At 38.8% G+C, this 19,930-nt stretch overlaps 1 protein-coding gene across 3 annotated transcripts in view; it reads right to left on the reverse strand.

Moving 5' to 3' along the window:
* The window catches only part of RUNX1T1 (RUNX1 partner transcriptional co-repressor 1), a 115,370-nt gene that overhangs the window by 20,805 nt on the left and 74,635 nt on the right, over positions 1 to 19,930 (reverse strand). For all 3 annotated transcript variants that reach the window (XM_080581277.1, XM_080581278.1, XM_080581279.1), the window contains 4 exons: positions 17,434 to 17,615; positions 8,666 to 8,916; positions 7,307 to 7,392; positions 6,436 to 6,637 (listed from right to left, as the gene is read on the reverse strand). In XM_080581277.1, the coding sequence (XP_080437403.1) occupies positions 6,436 to 6,637; positions 7,307 to 7,392; positions 8,666 to 8,916; positions 17,434 to 17,615 (721 nt within the window). The remainder of the gene's footprint in view (positions 1 to 6,435; positions 6,638 to 7,306; positions 7,393 to 8,665; positions 8,917 to 17,433; positions 17,616 to 19,930) is intronic.

Genomic DNA, 19,930 nt, shown 5'->3' on the forward strand with positions numbered 1-19,930 from the left:
CTTTTCCTGCAATAACTGCAAGACACAACCAGACTCCAAATGTGGCAAAGCAAGGGTTTTGTTGCATTCATGTCTTGTATTTTGGGTTTAATTTCTTTTCTGCAATTTAAAGTACTCTCCACTGTAAGGGAATCATATCCCTGATTTAAGCCCTCTACCATGGTACTCAGTATTAAAAATAAAGAGATGTGGATCTGATTTTTTGGTACACATGACTTTCCAAAAATGGAATTCAATGACATAAATGACCAGATTGCCAGCTAATTGTTAAAATTTCCAAAACATAAACATCAATCAAGCTCTTATTCCAACCACAAATTATTTACATGAGGAATAAGATCCTCTGCAAGAAGAATTAAATCAAGAGCTTGTGAGAGACTTTCCCATAGTTTGGACTGGCACACAAAAAAAGACAAGAAGCACTTACAAAGATAATAAAAAACATATTTTCCAAACAAGAAAAATATTATTAACATGGCTATGGTTTAGTCAGTGGTGATGAGTCCATGAAAACAATCTTATTCTGGGGGCTAAACTACAGGACATGACCAGAAGATATGTTTTACATTATTATTTTTAAGCTAAGGTGTGCTTCATATTAAGAATCACAGAACTTGATCAGTAAAAATATAACGCAAAAAATCTCAACAGGTTTGGAAGTCTAGCAAATTCTAAACAAAATTAACACAATTGAGCAAAGTCCCTAATACAGTGAACAAAAAAGTCAGCTGAAAAAAGCCACAGTGAGGATGAATACATTGTGTTAACTGACTGAGTGCAGTACCGAGAAGTCAAAGAAAATCCTGCCTAGAAGGAAACAGAATTATATCAAACAAAATTAGGAATAACCTGGAGCAACAAGACAGCTCATACAGAAAATATTTTGTGTGTCAGACAGAACTTAAAAAATTGTTAATGGTTAAAGTGTGGTAAAGTTACTACACAGAATAAACTAAACACAATAGATAACAGTGAATTTATTTGAAATTTACAGCAAGGCATGGTTTGAGAGCACTTGTAGATTATCAGTCTGGCTCCTACTTGACCACATGAAAAAGCCCAAAAAAGGAACATAAAAAGCACATATACATGAGGATAACCAGTACTTACCTACAAAGATCTTAAATGAAGTAAAAATAAAAGAGACTTTTAAATCTAAAATGTTTTTGGAATTTTTTATTTTAATATAAAATATACCTCTCAGGAAGAAAGCTGCTGAACTGGCATATAAGTATGAAAAAAATATAAAAAATTGGTCTCTGTTTAATCCCTCATATTCTATTGAATACTAGACAATGACATTGTATTATTTTGTAAAATATATAGAAGAATAATAGTATTTTAAGTATATTCTGGATTTATTTATTTATTTTTTTAAATAAGGAAGAAAACATTTACTCCCAAAAAATCCTAAAGTCACAGTATGGTGCCAGGTTTCATAAAGGCCCTGGCGTATTCATTCCAAGAATGCATTTGAGGATATGAATCATCAACAGTCAATTGATTGACCATGCTTCTGAAGTTCAGAAAGTAGAAACCTTGTACATTACCTATTTTTGGTGGTTTTAAGATAAAAAGAATAGGTACTACAAGTAGTGAAAGAGGGAAATGTGGAGTTTTAAGAGCAGAAATAAACATGAATCTGGGAAGTGAAACTGAGATGAAAAGCTATATCCAAATAAAGGAGATGAACTCTCACATGGTAAGAACCAAACATAAGGAAACAGAATAGAAAGACTTAAAAGGAAAAGATGTGTTCAAAGACCCCAATCCATATTTGGAAAGAAGGAACAGAAGATGGATTGAAAATATAAAATAATAGAAGTTTTCATCACTGGATAATGACATCAAAGCTTATAATTACAAAATCGTAAGACATGGGGATAAACAGCTGATCATTTGAGGACCTTTTAGAATTTATCGTCTTTATGAAAAAAACTGGTAGAAACAACATTACCCTACATGCCATTGTGAACACTAGGGCTCAAGCATACTTAAAGCTGCATGTAGCCAGGCCAAAGCCCATAGATTATTTCATATATGATAAATGTATGCTTTTATACAAATATATATGCTTTACACACGCAAGTTTTACATCATTCTACCCTATAATAAATATAACACTATTGGTAGTACACACGCAACAAAGAAAAAACTCCTCGGAACAATTGATAAATATTCACTGCCTTGCTTATAAGAGTCACACTCAGAAGTGTACTACTCCAGCTACTGGATGATAGGGATACAAATCTGAGGAGATATAATACTGAACGAGACTACTTCGCTGACTTCATTGGGCAACATAAGTTTCAAGTATTTCTTTGTATATTGTTCCTTCTTTGCCCCCTAATACATTTTTGTGGCTACTATATATAACACCCCTTGAACATACATGAAATTGTGTTAAAAATTTAGTTGTGGCCTCATTTAAAAAGAATAAGAAAAGGAAAACCACACCAGTACTGCGTTACTGGACCATCTTGTCCTTCATCCTCACTCAAGATCCAATTTCCACTAACTAGCAGCAATAGAATTTTTCCTTTTCTGGGCCACCTGCGAGTTCTTTTGCAGACCACAACAGTGACAAGAGGGGTATAAAGAATGGATAAAATTTACCATAGTCCCAAGGAAGTCAGAACTGAATACTAAGAATACAAATGCATGCTGTTTCTGCAGGTGTAGCCCTACCCAACAGCATCCAATTCACTCTGCAACAATCTAGCCCAAACCTCCCATGCAGCTAATGGATTAAGAGCAATATTTAATATCATCAGTGACTAGTATTACAGAAGCTTTACATTCTAGAATTACAAGTTATAAATGTTACTGTGGTATTCACAGCATTCCTGTTAGCTCATGTTGAGAATATCATGCGTATCACAGCAATGTTGATTATCCGCAAATGGCAAAGGAAAGATTTTATAATCGCAGCACGAACAGAAAAATATCAGCAGGAGTGCCCTGGCTAATGCCAAAAGTACTTGGGTAAACAACCTTTGAAAAAATATAAACAAACTCTGAAAGGGTTAACATTTAAAAATGTATTAAGAACTATCTAACCTATGTGTTTTTAACAAATTCATATACTTCTGAGAGTTCATATACTTCCTGGGGCAAATCCTGAAGGCACTGGCACTCTCGAGTTGGAGATTTCAAACTCTATTTTGTAAGATTTCCATTCTGATAAATTCAACAGATAGAAAATATCAGTACTGCTGCAAACCTTCTGATGTGTGCCTACACCACTTATCTAGAGCCACAGCTGCACTCAGTAAGGTTATAGATCTTGTTTATAACCCATGATGTTGAAGAACCCTCATCTTTAATTTATCCTACTGTGTGTATTTCAGTATACATTGTCTGATATGTGTAATTATTCACTATTAGGATGAAAGTGTTTCAGTCCTGTTGCAATATGTAGTACTGAAATTCTTCAGCAGAAATGGAGGAGTCAGGTGATGTATTATTTACTTCATAGACCATCACAGTTCATCAAGTGAATATATATAAAGTCTGAGTCATTTTTAGATTTTAATAAACATGTATTATTCAGACTAAAATGAATGGGCCTATCTTACCTTCAATGCACTCTCAGAAAATAATGGGATCTTGTAACCTGTTGTAGCTGGCTAATGGGTGTATTGGATTACATTGCATTAAAACTGATTATCAAATATTTCATTTAATTTCTTAATTAAAAATATCAACAGGAAAGTACTCATCAGATACTGGCAACTGTCAAGCTCAGAATGATTTACAGGGATGTCAAATTGAAAGCAGCACAAAAACTTCTTGCTGAAAAAAAAAAAAAAAAAAGGCCAGTGATTCAAAATGGCCACAATTTTCTTCAGTTTCCTTTGGATCCAACTTACCTATGCTAAATTTCAGCTTAGAAAGTATGTGCTTCAGCAACAGCTACTGATGAAGACCATGACATACTGTTTATAGTGAGAACTTATCACTTCATTGATGCTATTTTAATCGTAAAGAAAAAGAAAAAAAGGCATGGATATGGTAGCCATATGGCCCCCTTTTTTTCTCGTCTTACTAGTGGAGATGACAAGATTGATTTAAAGGGTGGATTACTTCATTTAAAAAAAAAATACAAGGGGGAATCACTGACATTTAGAATCCATGCAGCAAAAAGCAATATTTACATGTTGTGGCACTGTAATTAAAACATTGGAGAAATTTTTCGATCCCTTCTTTTTCACTTCAAAACTAAAACATAAGTCCCTAAAGAGAAGTGTCTCAAATCCCACAGACACTGTTTCAATTTTATTATACTTCTGAAAGTTTGGAGTTTTCATTTAGTTAACTAGATTGCTACCAGATTTGAAGAAAGATAATGATTAAATTTCCATAGACTCTGAGCTAAGTATCTGACGTGTCGGGTAAGTGCCCGACATGTCAGGCATAAAAGCACTTCTTATCAATATTTACGATTGATATGAATACTACATCACTGAAGCGATCCAAGTTACATGTCCACAAGTCTGAGGGAGTACTTTTTAAAGCCAAATAACTGAAATGTGGCATGTTAAAATTGAAATGGACTGACTCCAACCAGTTAAATTCTATCCATAGCACTACAGAGATGAGTGGTATGTCAGACTACAAAGGCTGTGCATTATAACTTATTAAACAAACAGACTTTGTTGTTTCCAACCAAGCAAAATGATAAGATAGGGAACTGATTTCATCTTATCTTCATTTTATCTTTTCCTGGTTTTGTTATGGCTATCTTTCTTGGATTGTAAATCTATAAAGTTTTGGTGAACGTCTTGAGTTCCAGTTTGTTGGGGGAGATTACAAAAACTCATTTTCCTTTCTTTTTTAACTTTTTTACCTATGAACCATTTTTACAAGCATCATGGCCTGGATCTTTTTGCATCATAGCTTTAGTAGAGATGGCTGCCACTGCTTTTGATCTAGGGGTTTCCTCACAAGTGTTTTTCCCGAAGCTGTAGATGTGATCGACTTTTCAAATGTCATATTTATGAGCCTTTCTTTACATTACATTTAACACTATTCATATAAGCCATTACCTGAATGCTTCTTTCTGAGAAGGACTTCTCTAGGGACTAGGCTTATTAGTGAAGTTGGGAACAGCATTTCCATAACCCCTCCTTTCACTGACTGAAGCTAATTTATAGAGCTATTGGCTAAGATCACTTGACACACACACAAAAGAAAGTTCATTTGTTTTCAAGGGACACTAAATATCAGATTTACCAAGAAGAAGATGGAGAAGGCATTGGATTTGTTCTTCTCTTTCTATATTTGCAATTAAGTAAATTACAGATTTAATAAGTTATTTTAAGGACAAAAACAAAACAGATTTAAATGAAATACAGTTGTGAAATAATATACACATCCAATGGCATATGATGATTTTAAGTAGATAGTGTTTGATGTGGACAATTATTTTTTTGAAAGATGGGTCTTAGACAAGCAATCATAGTTTGTTGTTCTCTTCAAAATTACAGAGAACAATTAAAAGGCATCATCACCAAGACATGTTTCTTTATTTCACCTGCCATAAAAGTGAGGGGATGAGGCAGAAGCAGGCCAACATATTAATAAATTACATATTTATTATTTTCACACAATAAAATCTTGTGTTTATACAGCAGAGCCATCCTAGAGAAGTTTTTGGAGATACTTTGCAAGTGTGACTGTTAAGGTCTGCACGGGATGAACATCCAACTGCTTAGCCTACTTCTTGTAGGTGGGCTTTGCACTTGAGCTGAGCTCTGCATTGCTCTGTGTAACTGGAAATCAAGCAGTACCCAAGCTATACTGAACGTCACTGCATGAGCTGCAGCAGTAGACACAGAGAATTACGTGTGTTCGGTTGCAGGCATTGCAGATGTTGCTATTTCTTTCTTATATGGAAACCAAGTACAGCCAGGAAATGCCCTTATCTTTACATCTCCCCCCCTTCATTTCCTTATAAAAGACAACTTCCAATTTAAATCATTTGATCTCACAAGGTTAAAGCCCTTGTTTTCACAATGCTAGCCATCAAGAAGTACTTACAGATTTCCTTAATCAAGTAGGCAAGGGAGGGAGGTTGGATGGAGGCTTAGTGCACTTCTTACTGCCCTGTCACCCCTACATGACAGGCTGTCCTCCTGCCCAAGCACCCTCAGACATTTCTGAATGGAAAGCAAATTATCAAATCTTACCACCAAACCCTAGCCATTTCACATGTAAATAAGACTATTAGGACGTGTTATATTTAATTCAGATATGGTTATATTAGAGCATAACAGTATATATTAATATAACATATAGTAATAATTCAGTAGGTAGCAGAGAGGAATATTTCATCAGTATTAGAGAAGAGTCAGAAGAACAAATACAAACTTTGTCTAACACTTCGCTGAGCTGAAACAAGACCAGTGAACAATTTTAACGAGCGTACTGTACCTAGTGTGACTGGATCTGGATTCACTGGACTCTGCTGTCTGGAATGACTACTGCTGCTGTTACCGCCTTTTTTTAAATCTTCTGCATCACTGTACCGTCGTATCCAGTAATTAAGCTCCTCACGGTCTGCTTCTTGACATCGCCGTAGTACAGTGAGAGATCGCCTAGTTTTTTCCACCATGTCCATTATACAATTTAACAGCTAGTCACAGCAGTGGATGGAGCAGAGAAATGAAAAAGAACATTTTATTCATAAACTGACATTAAAATAAAGAAAACATTCATGTCCTGAGTACATGGATTTTAAGAATGAAGGTGTCTCTGCCTGTTCTTTCAAATACAGCTGAAAAATTCTAGTCTTGAGTTAGGAATAATGATCCCTTCCTGTTTAACTGGTATTCTTAAAGATGTAGGTTTCCATATCTACACAGATATACATTTCTGGAAAAAAGGGAGAAGGAGTGGAGGAGAAGACTGAAAGGACTGTATCCTACCACCAGTATCGCATGGCACTAAAAAGGCCAGGAGATCTGGTCCAGAACTGATGTCTAGAAATGTTGTAGGAGCTAATAAAATCCAATTAACTAGTTCTAAGGCCAAGCAGTCATATATCCCAGATCCAGTGTTTATACAGCGGAGTCCATTCCCCATTTGGCATTCTGTAATAATTAGGATACTGCAACATATGTTTGAACAGCAAGGCCTAATAATATGAGCTACCTAACAAGGAATATCAAGATCCCAGGTTTAATCAACAGTGTTTTCAAAACTTGTACTGGGATTCAGATTTTTTTTTTTAAACAAAAAGTTTAAATCCCTATCTTATAGGACTCCTTTTAGACAATTATACATGAGTGCATTTAGCCCTTACATGGTCAAGGTGTTTCCACTCTTCTGCCCATTCTCTGTCTGTTAGCCTGTGATCAATCATTTCTTCTTGACGTGTGCCATGTAACCCTGCCAAAAAGGAGAAAATCATGTTTACAGTGTTGGGTGTCCTCTAGGGGAAAAAAAAAAAAAAAAAAAAAAAGAAAGAAAGAAGAGCCCATTGGACATGTGACTACATACATACCATACATTACCTGGTCTAGTATAAGAATGCCACCATAAAAATAAATGGTTACTTAAAACTATGCTCTAAGTTCTCTTTAGCACTTTTCCCCACACTAGATGCTACTGTTTTGCTCAATGTACTGTCTTCAGTTCTGCAAGTTCTGTAGGTTGCAAGATGACCTCTCAAATATGAACATAACCCTTTTTTACATATACAATAATGTATAATTTTTAATTTGTGCTACCTGAAGTCAGCAAGACAATTATTTGGTAACTCTCTCAAATACTAGCTGTACTTCAGAAAGTTGAAAAAATATTAGTATAAACTTAATGTTATTTCACTAAATGCAGTAATTACTACCATGTCAACAGAACATCATTAAGGGTTCATCCCTTCACAGATGTTTTAAACAACATGTGGTTAAAATGCAGCGCATACATCACAGCAGCTGACAACATGATAGGACCAAGTCAGTATTTATTATCAACACTCAGAGGAACTGACACTTGCTTCTTGTTTAGCTTCCTCTATACAGATGCTGAGTATTTGTAAATGTTCTTCTTTTATTGAAGAATTGTTTAAAAGAAGCAAGAATAGTATGTGCAGATGTGAAGCAAGCCAGACAAATCCAAGAGCATCAGACATCCCCATAAAGCAACGTGTGCTGCCAGCACGGTCTTGCACAGGGTGTGGTGCTTCTGCTGTACGCATGCTCTGCAGACACCCCCACGACACAGTGCACACTTGAGGTGTCACATAGGAAACATTTCTCCAAAGGCTAATAACTTCCCTCTACTCTACAATGAAAGCAAGCTATACGAATTTTTTTACTGCCACAAATGTGGCATTAGAAGAAAAATAAGATGCTCTACCTATCCTTGCCTGCCAGACACCTGCATGTCCACGTCATCTATGAAGCAGGGGTTCCTTCTCCTTCTGACTCTTGCTTTAGAGTGTAGTAAAGGCACAGTTCAGTCCACTATAACAAATGTAAATCTGCAATAAGATCATCAGGAGCAGCTGGACTGACAGCTATAAATGTTACATCTGAAGGGCCGGTATATTTTACCAGAAAACAGACAAACAAATAAACAAATAAAAACTGTACAAAACACATAATTATTAAAAGAGAAAAAGAAACCTCAAAAAACAATGCAGAAAATCAACATGCCTTACCCATAGGTCTGTTTCTGTCCCTGAGGTCCCTGTGGTTGGGGTGTCTGTATGAGTCCCTGTAGTGGTGGGCAATGGCCATATCATCCAAACGATAATGTTGAGGTGGAGGTGGGGTGGGATGAGGCAGACCATTGGGCTGATAAGATAAGCCATTATTTGGACTGTACCGCTGGCCTGGGCTAATAGTGCAGGGCCGCTTGCTTGGATGCTCTGAGTGCAAAGGCTCTCTGTCAAAGCCATTTTCTTTGGTTCTGAAAAATAAAGCAAAGGAACTTTAATACACTTTGAGCAGAGCTGCTCAGGAACATGCATGCCCACCTACATGGGAAACTTTAGGATCTACAGCTTGTTCTTTAGCTCTCCAAATGAGTGGTGCAGAACATGTTGTAACACTGCTTACTCCAAATATGCAATGGACATACACCTTGCCTAACTGTTCCTGTAACTTGAGAATAACTAGCAGAGTCACCCTGCAGATGGAACAGCTTGAAGAGTTGGGCTGTTGAGAGAGAAGCATTCACTGAAATCACCTGGTGATCAGGTGGGTATACACATAATCACAGAGCTGCAGCAATCCACCAATACATAATGCTAGAGGCCAAGCAATTCCCACTTTCAATAGTGCTATAGGATATGGTGCTCAGGGGAATTTTTCAGTTAAATAAATGTGTATTTTTTTTTTTTTTAAGAGGACAGCATCCAGTTTAAGGTAACATTTTCAGTGTGCTGAACCTCAGCTATTCTCAATGCCAGGATGAGTTTCCATCGAGAAGTGGAATACCATGTTAACAGCAGCTTCCTAGATCAGTGTTGCACAGAGACTTCGGGCAAGAATAACTTCAGATTACGCATAATTCTTTAGAGATTTTTTCACCAACTTGGTTATTTCAGTCAGAGGTGCTGTGCCTGTCATTAATTTTGCAGGAAGATATGGTTAGACTCAAGTCCACAATAACATTCAAGATTTCCCCACTCCATTACTCTCAGACAAGGTTTATATGCTTGGGCAACTCTAGAGAGCTACCAGGGAGAATGGCAGTTTTTTGCTTTAGAGATTTGTGTTAATTCTAATCACAATCTACTATTTCCAACATCTCTATCTCGCACCTCTGCCTATGAAAGTGACAACCTGGAACCTACACTGAAACAATTTTCTATTAAAAGTATAAAAAAAGACTAGAGTTCGTTCAATGGGTTCACACCTCCCTTTAGAAAAGCTCATTTCACCAAAGTGTAGTTGTTTTTTATCACTGCAATAAACAAAACTTACAAAATTAGCTTTGAACTGAAAAACTATGTCAAACTGTTGAGATCAAGTCCCTCCCTCCAAAAACCTTTATTAAATATCTGACATATTCTAGCCTTTCTTAAAGAGAACTTTCTGCTCCATTATTTATGGATGGCATAATATATCTTCCAAGTAATAAAAAGCCTAACTCAATTTTTTGTCATTTTGACAGGAATGTCAATTTGATCTAATTTTCTTGTTTGCCTGGTGTTAAGCAGGAAAAGAAACCCAAATGCCCTTCAGTGAACCCCTCCCCCAAACCAGCCAACCTTGAGGGACTATCTCTGGAGAAACACTCGATGTATTAATTGTTGCCTCTCAGTAAGTTCTCCTTTAATCTCAACGAGAGGAAGGGAGAAACCAAATCTTTGCCAATATCCACTGGGAGAGAGGATCAAAGTAAGATCTAGCAATTACCAGCAGGAAATGAAAAGATGGGTTGCACTGTTTTCAGGAGTAAGGAGATTTTCCAGAGCCCTCACCACAATCACTAATGCCAGAGAAGCTGCAGGTATACATATTATATTATACCTGAACTTGGCAAAGAGGGAAGAAGCTTTCACCAATACAGCAAGACAGCTGTTCTAATTTTGGGCAGAGATATAAAAGATATACTTTGTTAAAGCACAGTATATACCTTGTTCCAAAACAAATCATCGCGGAACCTCTCTCAATTATTTTTCAACGATCCTGGGAATTTGGAGAGGTCCCGGTAGACTAGAAGCTGGCAAATGTTGTGCCGATTTACAAGAAGGGTCAGAAAGAAGACCCTAGCAATTACAGGCCTGTCAGTCTCACGTCAGTGCCTGGTAAAATCATGGAGAAGATGGTTCTCGAACTTATTGAGGCTCACCTGGGGGACAAAGCAGTCATTGGTCCCAGCCAGCATGGGTTTGTGAAGGGCAGGTCCTGCCTAACTAACCTGATTTCCTTTTATGATAAGATCACCCGTATGATGGACCAAGGGAAACCAGCTGATGTGATTTTTTTGGACTTCAGCAAGGCTTTTGACACGGTTTCCCATAGGATCCTACTGGACAAAATGTCCACCATACAGCTAAATAAAAACATCATACGATGGGTGAGCAATTGGCTAACGGGCAGGGCCCAAAGGGTTATGGTAAATGGGGCTGCGTCAGGCTGGCGGGCGGTCACCAGTGGGGTCCCTCAAGGCTCCATTTTAGGGCCGGTACTTTTCAATATTTTTATAAACGATCTGGATGTAGGAATAGAAGGTATTTTGAGCAAGTTTGCTGATGACACCAAACTTGGAGGAGTTGTGGACTCGAATGAGGGTGGAAAGGCCTTGCAGAGGGATCTGGATAGGTTGGAGAGCTGGGCGATCACCAACCGCATGAAGTTCAATAAGAGCAAGTGCCGGGTCCTGCACCTGGGACGGGGAAACCCTGGCTGCACATACAGACTGGGCGATGAGACGCTAGAGAGCAGCCTAGAAGAGAGGGATCTGGGGGTCGTGGTAGACAGCAAGTTGAATATGAGCCAGCAGTGTGCCCTGGCGGCCAGGAGGGCCAACCGTGTCCTGGGGTGCATCAAGGACGGCATCGCTAGTAGGTCAAGGGAGGTGATTGTCCCGCTCTACTCTGCGCTGGTGCGGCCTCACCTCGAGTACTGTGTGCAGTTCTGGGCACCACAGTATAAAAAGGACATGAAACTGTTGGAGAGTGTACAGAGGAGGGCTACGAAGATGGTGAAAGGCCTGGAGGGGAAGACGTACGAGGAACGGCTGAGGTCACTGGGCCTGTTCAGCCTGGAGAAGAGGAGGCTGAGGGGAGACCTCATCACAGTCTACAACTTCCTCGTAAGGGGGTGTCGAGAGGCAGGAGACCTTTTCTCCATTAACACCAGTGACAGGACCCGCGGGAACGGGGTTAAGCTGAGGCAGGGGAAATTTAGGCTCGACATCAGGAGAGGGTTCTTCACAGAGAGGGTGGTTGCACACTGGAACAGGCTCCCCAGGGAAGTGGTCACTGCACCGAGCCTGTCTGAATTTAAGAAGAGATTGGACTGTGCACTTAGTCACATGGTCTGAACTATTGGGTAGACCTGTGCAGTATCAAGAGTTGGACTTGATGATCCTTAAGGGTCCCTTCCAACTCAGGATATTCTATGATTCTATGATTCTAAATGCAGGATGGCTGTGAAAACTCCTAATCAGGAAAAGCTGAGGACCATGATATATTTTTAATGACTCTTGGCATGATGGAACTGCTTGCAATAACTCTCAATAGGTAGTGATATTTTTGACATCCCTCCAAGACAATTTTTCTATTTAGTTGCTGGTGTGTGTTTTCTTTGCAGAAACTCAAGCTCAATATCCAGGTCTTTCAATTGTAAAAATACTACGCAAGCAAAATATGGACTTTCCTGTATGCACAAGCCAAGCTATCCATTTGTCACAGTTCTGTTTGCTAGGTTTAGAATGGTCACTAATACAGATTGGGAAAAAAGCAGAAACTGTGAATTATTAATCGGCCTTTTTGGATAGCTCAGTGTAGAAAAAGCAAATTTAAAAGTGTAGCAAGTAGGAAAACAATCAAAGGAAAACTAATTTTTCTTTTCTGCACTATAGTTAGCTAGCAAAACCACATATTTTCATACAAATGTTCATATTTTCACCTTACTGTACAGATACTTCTGTGTGTTTTCTAGGAATGTTCTGTACTTAACTAAGTTAAATGAAATGCACAGCATTAGCTTGGACAATATGCCAGCATATTGATAACGTTTTGTTGGGAAAAATACTGTTTTTGTTTATAGTCCTGTGTTACAGAAGAGATAAATATTGTCTTGCTAACCATTCATATTAAGAAAAGTCTTTTAAAACTCCTCAATATGGCACATGGTTTATAAGGAGCATAGCTATAAGTGCTGTGAGTATCCTTCACATTGTTGAGATGTGGAGGAGCTTCTTCAAACAAATTATTTGCTTAACAGAGTTATCTTAGTTGGTCCATGTGCCAGGGTACCTTCTACATGAATTCACTGTCAGGGGTGCCAAGGGTACAGCTACTACAACATCACTTTCTAAAGGAACGAAACAATCATGACCACTTTCATTTTCTTCTCATGCAAAATTAGAGATATTTTTTTAGAGATTTTTTTTTCTTAAAAATATCGTATACCTACTTTATAGGCAACTGTCATAAATGTAGAACCATTATATGACATGCTCCTGTGCCATACAATCTTTTCTAGCAACCTCAAAGGATGACTACTCAGCAAAAACTCTTTTGTAGTTAATGTATTTAAAATGTTATTTATAACTAAGCATTCATTCACCAAAATAAAAACTCATATTGGTCCAAGTTCCTTTGCTTTACTAGCATAGAATGTAAACTCCAAAAGTTGTAAACAAAATATAGCGAACACTTTGTTCATGACATGTCATGAACAAATTACTAAAATGTGTTGTCTCCTCAGGTGTCAGTTTTTCTCTCTTGCAGTGACTGATGGTTCCCAGTGTTATTACAGAAACAGATTGATCTTTTTAATGAGCTAGTTTAATAGACTCCAAAATCTCACCGTGGCTGCTCATCCGTGTCAGACCATATGCACCAAGAAAACATTCAGTAAAACACGAAGCTCTGCTGTCAGATTGCTCTATAAAACCCCACATACAGTAGATTTGGATAGGCAGATAAATAACTAGAACTGGAAAATGTGTATGCAAAAAAGGTTCTGAAACCATAAGCAGAAAGAATTACTGCATGTAGATGCATTTCCTATAAGAAAAAAAAATCAAGAGGCACATGTATTTATCTGCAACACACTCACTCCACTTCCTTCACCTAATCCTTTACTATATTTTACCTCTATTCGAGTTAACACTATGTAGTTATCTGTGCTTGAAAGAAAAATGTAAATATGGACGGATGTGTGTGTATATTTCTAAGATACACATGCATATATTTAATATATATACGCACACAAATCTATATATTATATACATATATTAAATACACTTTATATACAGCATATGTACATACACATCCCATTTCCCATGGGAAGTGAAAAAGATACCACAATTTACTTTAGCGAGAAGCACATCTCCAAACAAAATTGTTCCAAATTCATTTAGCTCCCCTGGAAAGAAATTGCCTTTCAGACTTTTTGTTTTCCATATTTTAGCAACAGAGTCGTAGCAACCCCTCCTCTTAAAAGATGCCTAATATCTTCCACTGTATTTTTATTAGTGTATTTGAAATCTACTTAGACATCTAAACAAAAGGTATACATATTTCCAGATGTTTCCTCCTGCTTCTCTGTAAACAATTACAATAATTAATAGCTTAATGAGTATAAAGCCAGACAAGTATTTGGTTTCCATACTCACTCAGTCTAGGCATGTTCTGACTCTGAGGACAGTTTTTCGTGGTTTGTTCACTTACATTACCCAAATTTAAAGGTATGCAAACTCCCATCAAGTAAATTTAAGAATCTTCCCAATAGGATCCTGTTCTTTTCATTAAATATGTAGTACTAATATTCTTGAGTGCACAAAACATCTCCACTGAACTTGATTTATCCAAAAGTACAGCATGATTTTCATATTTGTTTTGTGTAGCTTTAATCATGGACAACAGAGATCCAGGCACAATTAACCATTAATGGGGCTGTTTGATACAGTAAAAAAAAAAAAAAAAAAAAAATTAAGCTCAAGGAACCATTCCAATAGATGAATTGGACAGTCCTTCCAGCTCTTTTCAGCTCTTTTAGGATGACAATCAAAGAACGTGAGGGTCAAAAAAAGAAAGGTGTGTCTCTCTGAAATGCCACTTCCTCAGAATTAAGGAGCCTAATTTCAAGTGAGCATCAACAGAAGCTACCAGCTAATGGCTTCAGCAGCTCACACCAAGGAGATGGTGGACATCCAGCAGCACAGCATGCAAGTCCCACCACCCAATGCACTCCCGTCCACGTGCAACTTCCCAAAGCTCACTCTCTGTGTATTTCTCCCACAGAGTGCCCTAAAAGCTGCACTACTACGTGGAGAGGAACTGGCGACTTCCTGAGCTGCAAGGAGTCTGAGAGAGACCTCAGCTGTAAAGGCAAAGGCATGTCCTCAAGAACAGAGTTTCAAAAGCACATTTTTAACATAGAGAACAAAGTCCATAAAACAGACTTAAATACCCCTAGGTCTAGGACTCAGTTGTAATTAAAAGACTTTAAAATTCAATATTCTCCTGATCTGCTGATCACCTTGTGGGCTACTCCTCAAACCCTTTCTGCTCTAAGGCTAATATGGAGCCTTTTCACTGCAAACTTCCCTGACCGGTCTTCACCATCCATCTCTCCCAAACACAACATAGGCGAGATGGCACTTACTACAAAACAACTGAAATTCAGCACTGTTAAACTGGGACTCAAAGGGTGTGAGTATTATTACTGAATGCTAATGAAGAAAAACACAGGAAAGACTTTATTGCTCATTTTCACTTTATGGTCATATGGGAGAAGCAAGCAATGCTGCTGTTAACAGCAAACAAGTAAGCTAAGGCTATCAGGAAGGCACGTCCCTCCTCTCCTCGGTAGTCTCTGCCAAGCCTCATGGGCTTAGGAGATAATTCAACGTGTCTATCTATTTGTAGGCAAAACTCCATGTCTGCTACTGACACTAGACTACATCACGCTGATATTTAAGTTATTCGCAAGATTCACGAGATTTTAAGAGTCCTTTATTCCCTACAGCGCACAGATGTTTGGTACACTACTCTGCAAAGACTGAGGATATGCAGCAGAACTGCCCCAGGGAGCTAAATTTCAGCTTTGGAAATGTTATCTCTTTGCTTGGAGTAAGAGACTACATGGAAAATGTCTGAAAACGAATCCTCTTTTTTAGATTCAGCTAGCAAGCTTGTGTAACACCAATGGCTGCTTCAGTTCAGCTTAGCCGTCAGGAAAAACTGGTGAAAAAATAAAAGGGCTTCTCTGCTGGTATCTTTATATTCTTGCTGGCTCACAGAGATTTCCCTGAAACACCATCTAAAGCATATCAATTTCTAATACTTTGACATTTTCTTTTATTTAATGGCTAAGTTACTTTAAATCTTACTGTTCACGTCTGGCTACGAATTCCTTTAAGTTTTACTACGCAGACATTTTCAAGATCTACCCTTGATATCAAGACTATCTCCATTCATATATGTGCCAATACTTGGCATCAATTTTTTTCTCTATCAGTCTTCTGAGCCTGCAGACTTTGTTTTATCTACATGCTTTGTGTTATGATGGCCTGTCCCCACCCAAAAACTTCACCTATATAAAATTGCAATCCTTCTTGACCTTGCAAACTTTCACCTTACTCATTTAAAGGAAAACTGGGACCTCTGCAATGCCTTGTACATGCAGGTAGTGGTATTTGGCAGAACAGCATTATAAAAGTTTTTCACGCTGTAGAATCTGTGGCAAACAAAACTAAGAGTAAATTCAATATTTGGGCCTCCCAAAGGTAAGATTTATATGCTAAATGACTTTCTAACACTATCACAGGAAGACAGTTGAAAATAAACAACCACAAGATTCATTTTCTTGTAATACTAAACAGAGAACTTCTATTTGAATAAGAAAAAAAAAAAAAAAAAAGAATTGTTCCATATCCCTGAAGCTACCGTACACACAAGCACTCACTCACTGTTTCTGCACAGACTCTTTCTCAGCTCAACAATACAACAGATTTCAGTGAACATCTCTCCTGTTTGGAACAAATGTTAAACATATCCTTATGCTGCGCATAAAACATGGTATGGCAGAAGGAATCAAATCCCCAACTACACTCTGGAACATGCCTTAGACTTCCTAATATGAGTGCCTAGCCACCCCATATTTACTATTTATCCAACAAAACCTTAAATACAAAGGAATTATGTATGGAATGATTTACTTAATGCTTCACAGATATATTACAAACCCAAATGGTTAGTGTGGCACTGTCTGGTCAATATTATTGCAATGCAAATGTGGCGATGTTGTGTTCTCAAGTGATTTTGCTGCATGAGTCAGTGTGTGCATATAAATACATATGTACACCAGTACACGAAGGTAGTTTGGCTGCTGCACAGCTGTCATGAAGGAAAGACCTGCACCGAGGACACAGGCTCCCAGAGTGGCTGAGGCCGGCAGGGCCCTCTGGAGGCCACCCGGTGCCACCCGTGCCCAAGCAGGGACACCCAGAGCAGGGTGCCCAGCACCACGTCCAGGCGGCTTCTGAAGGGCTCCAAGGAGGAGACCCCACAGCCTCTGGGCAGCCTGTGCCAGGGCTCCGTCACCCGCACAGCACAGAAGGGCTCCTGGTGCTCAGGGGGAGCCTCCTGGGGGCCGGTTTGTGCCCAGGGCCTCCTGTCCTGGCACTGGGCATGCCAGCCCAACACTCCCCAGGTGCCCACCCCTTGCTGGCAAGGCTCAGCATGCTGGACCCACCAGACGCTTCTACCTGGGGTGCAAAAGGCGCAGCCATTCTCACCTGTCTGGAGTTCGCCTCTTCCCGTTTTCGTTCACATCGAGAAGCAGCTCTGAGGAGTCAACAGGTGAGGTGGTGCTGGCATCCAGAAGCAGCTGTTCGTGCTGGGCGAGGTACTGGGCTGGGTTCTGCTTGGCTAGCCTTGCACAGTGCAGCAGCTCCCGCTGCAACAGGGGCAGATTGGCCTGCAAGAGTGTTGCACACATTACAGGGGCGGCCGGGTGGCTCACATGCAGTTTCAACAAGGACAAAGCAGAAAAATTAGAAATCAGTGGGAAACACGCTGTGGGATGAACCTGTTGCATGAGTCCTGAATGAGGTTTGCTGTGGTTAGCTGCCTGAAAGCAGACAGCCACGCTACAGGGTCAGGTTGTGGCTGTGCCAAGTGTGCATGAAAGAATGGGAGCTTACTTACAAAAATGGAAAACAAAACTGCAAATGCACGAGAAAACCAGGTCTGAATTCCACGTATTTGAAAGAGGAAAAAACACTGCTCTGGCTCATTTCATCTCCTTCCTTACTTTCCAAAACCTGAGCTCCTATGGAGCAGCACTTTGTTTTTCCACTAGCAAAACTTCTTCACTATTAGTTCCCATTCAGACTCCAGTTAGTACTTAGAAATCTTTAGAAACCATAGGATCTGTGGCTCTGTAAGCTGTCTCTGTTATCATCCTTCAAGAGCCTAGGGGAGAATAGGATTGCCCTCAGCTTTCCTGTCAGCTCGCAGTCACACGTTCAGATGAAGACTACAATACAATCTCATGTTCCAGAGCTCCTGGTAATCACCTGGAGGGCCACATCTCTCCTCCTTGCCAGACAGCCTGAAGTATTTTTAGCTTTCCTCTCGGAACCCCAATGGGAGCTGGGTCACAGGCTGGAGAGTACCAATACCCAAGGAGTATTGAAAAAGCTTATTGATCCCTGCATGGCAGATTTTTCCATACAGGGGTCACACTTCGCTGTATTTCTCACCAAATTTGGGACTGATGTAGAACTGTACATCCTTCCCCTTGGAGAAGACAGTTACACATCCTGGGAAACTTCCTTCTCTCTTTGCAGCACAAGCATACATTGATACTAAGACAACCCAGTCATTTCTTACCCACTTATGTGTGCCGCAAAGTGATGTGCCCTGACATCCCTTCTTCCTTGCCTAGTGCACAATGACCGCTGCCTAGGGAATTTCAGATATGAGATTACATTTCATGACCTTTAATAACTAGATGTAAGACTAAGAACTCTAATGATCCCCTTTGCTTTTAAAGAAACTCCTGCAAGGGAAAAAAAATCTTCTTCCTTTTTTTTTTTTTTTAAACAGAAAAATAGTTCTTAATTAAGTCAAAAAGTTCTGAAACTAACGCACAGGGAATCAAGCATAAAAAGGAGATGTTCTGTAAAGTTTTGAGCAAAGGGGCCTGGGAGATTACTATGCTAGTACTGTAACAAAGGCAAATGCTCCAGGCACCTGTTGCTGTACCATAAGAGAAGATCCCCTGTGCAACAAAAATACCAGAATAGGGTTAGTGTATAGGGTTAGTATGTATAAGGCTTTCAACAGAAAACAAACGAATAAACAAAAAAATCAGTTGTTCATGTTAGGATGGGAAGAAGGACCTCATGGGAACATGAGGTCTTGTCAGACCTCCATAGAACGCAAATATTTTGTAAAATTACCAAAGAAATATCTTCCTACTGTTATTATCATTCACTTGATTTTGTCCAGGGCTGCCACATAATGGGGAAAGATACTGAATGCTTTGGTGAGCATGGCTTTTCACTTATTTTTATTTGCTTATTTGTTTGTTTTTCCTTAAAAGCTCACAGAGAATCAAAGTCACAACACCTAACTATCTACACTGCCTCATGTGGCAGAAAATGTTTGCACAATTTTACATAGATTTACAAAATAATAATAAATAAAATAAAAATCTGGAGAAAATAATAGGATCAAACCCGGGATTTCCATAGCGGTACATTCTTGGAAAATGAGAACACTTCATCATCACAGGATTTCTAAGAGGTAGAAATGCTTTGAAGTTTCCACTTGAAAGATGAAAAATCAAGGAAAACAACACATTTGCATTCCTTATCCACTACCGCAAACCAAAGAGACATACTTCATGCACGGATACTCCTGGCTTCTGGAGTCAACCAAATTTTGAACTGGCTAGCAAAAACCTTGATCTATGTTAATTCATTTCCTCATCCTAACACAATGTTCATTCTTACTCTTTGACCATAAACATGCAGATTTGTAATTAAACTTATCCTTTATTCTAAGTGCACTGAACATGTTTTATGTGCCCAGAACATATACTTCTGAGAAGTCATTATAAAAAAACTATGAATTATGTGCCTCATAATCTAGAAGAGGACTTCTGGGTTTACAATGGCATCAAGCAGCTTTTGGATGAAGATTTAAACTCAAATTAAACAGAAGAAAAGCAGTATGTGAAAACATTTAGCTCAGCACAAGTATTTTCAGTCTTCTAAAGACATA

Source organism: Anser brachyrhynchus, assembly GCF_964034855.1.
Source record: "Anser brachyrhynchus genome assembly, chromosome: 2".
In the NCBI taxonomy this organism is placed as follows: domain Eukaryota; kingdom Metazoa; phylum Chordata; class Aves; order Anseriformes; family Anatidae; genus Anser; species Anser brachyrhynchus.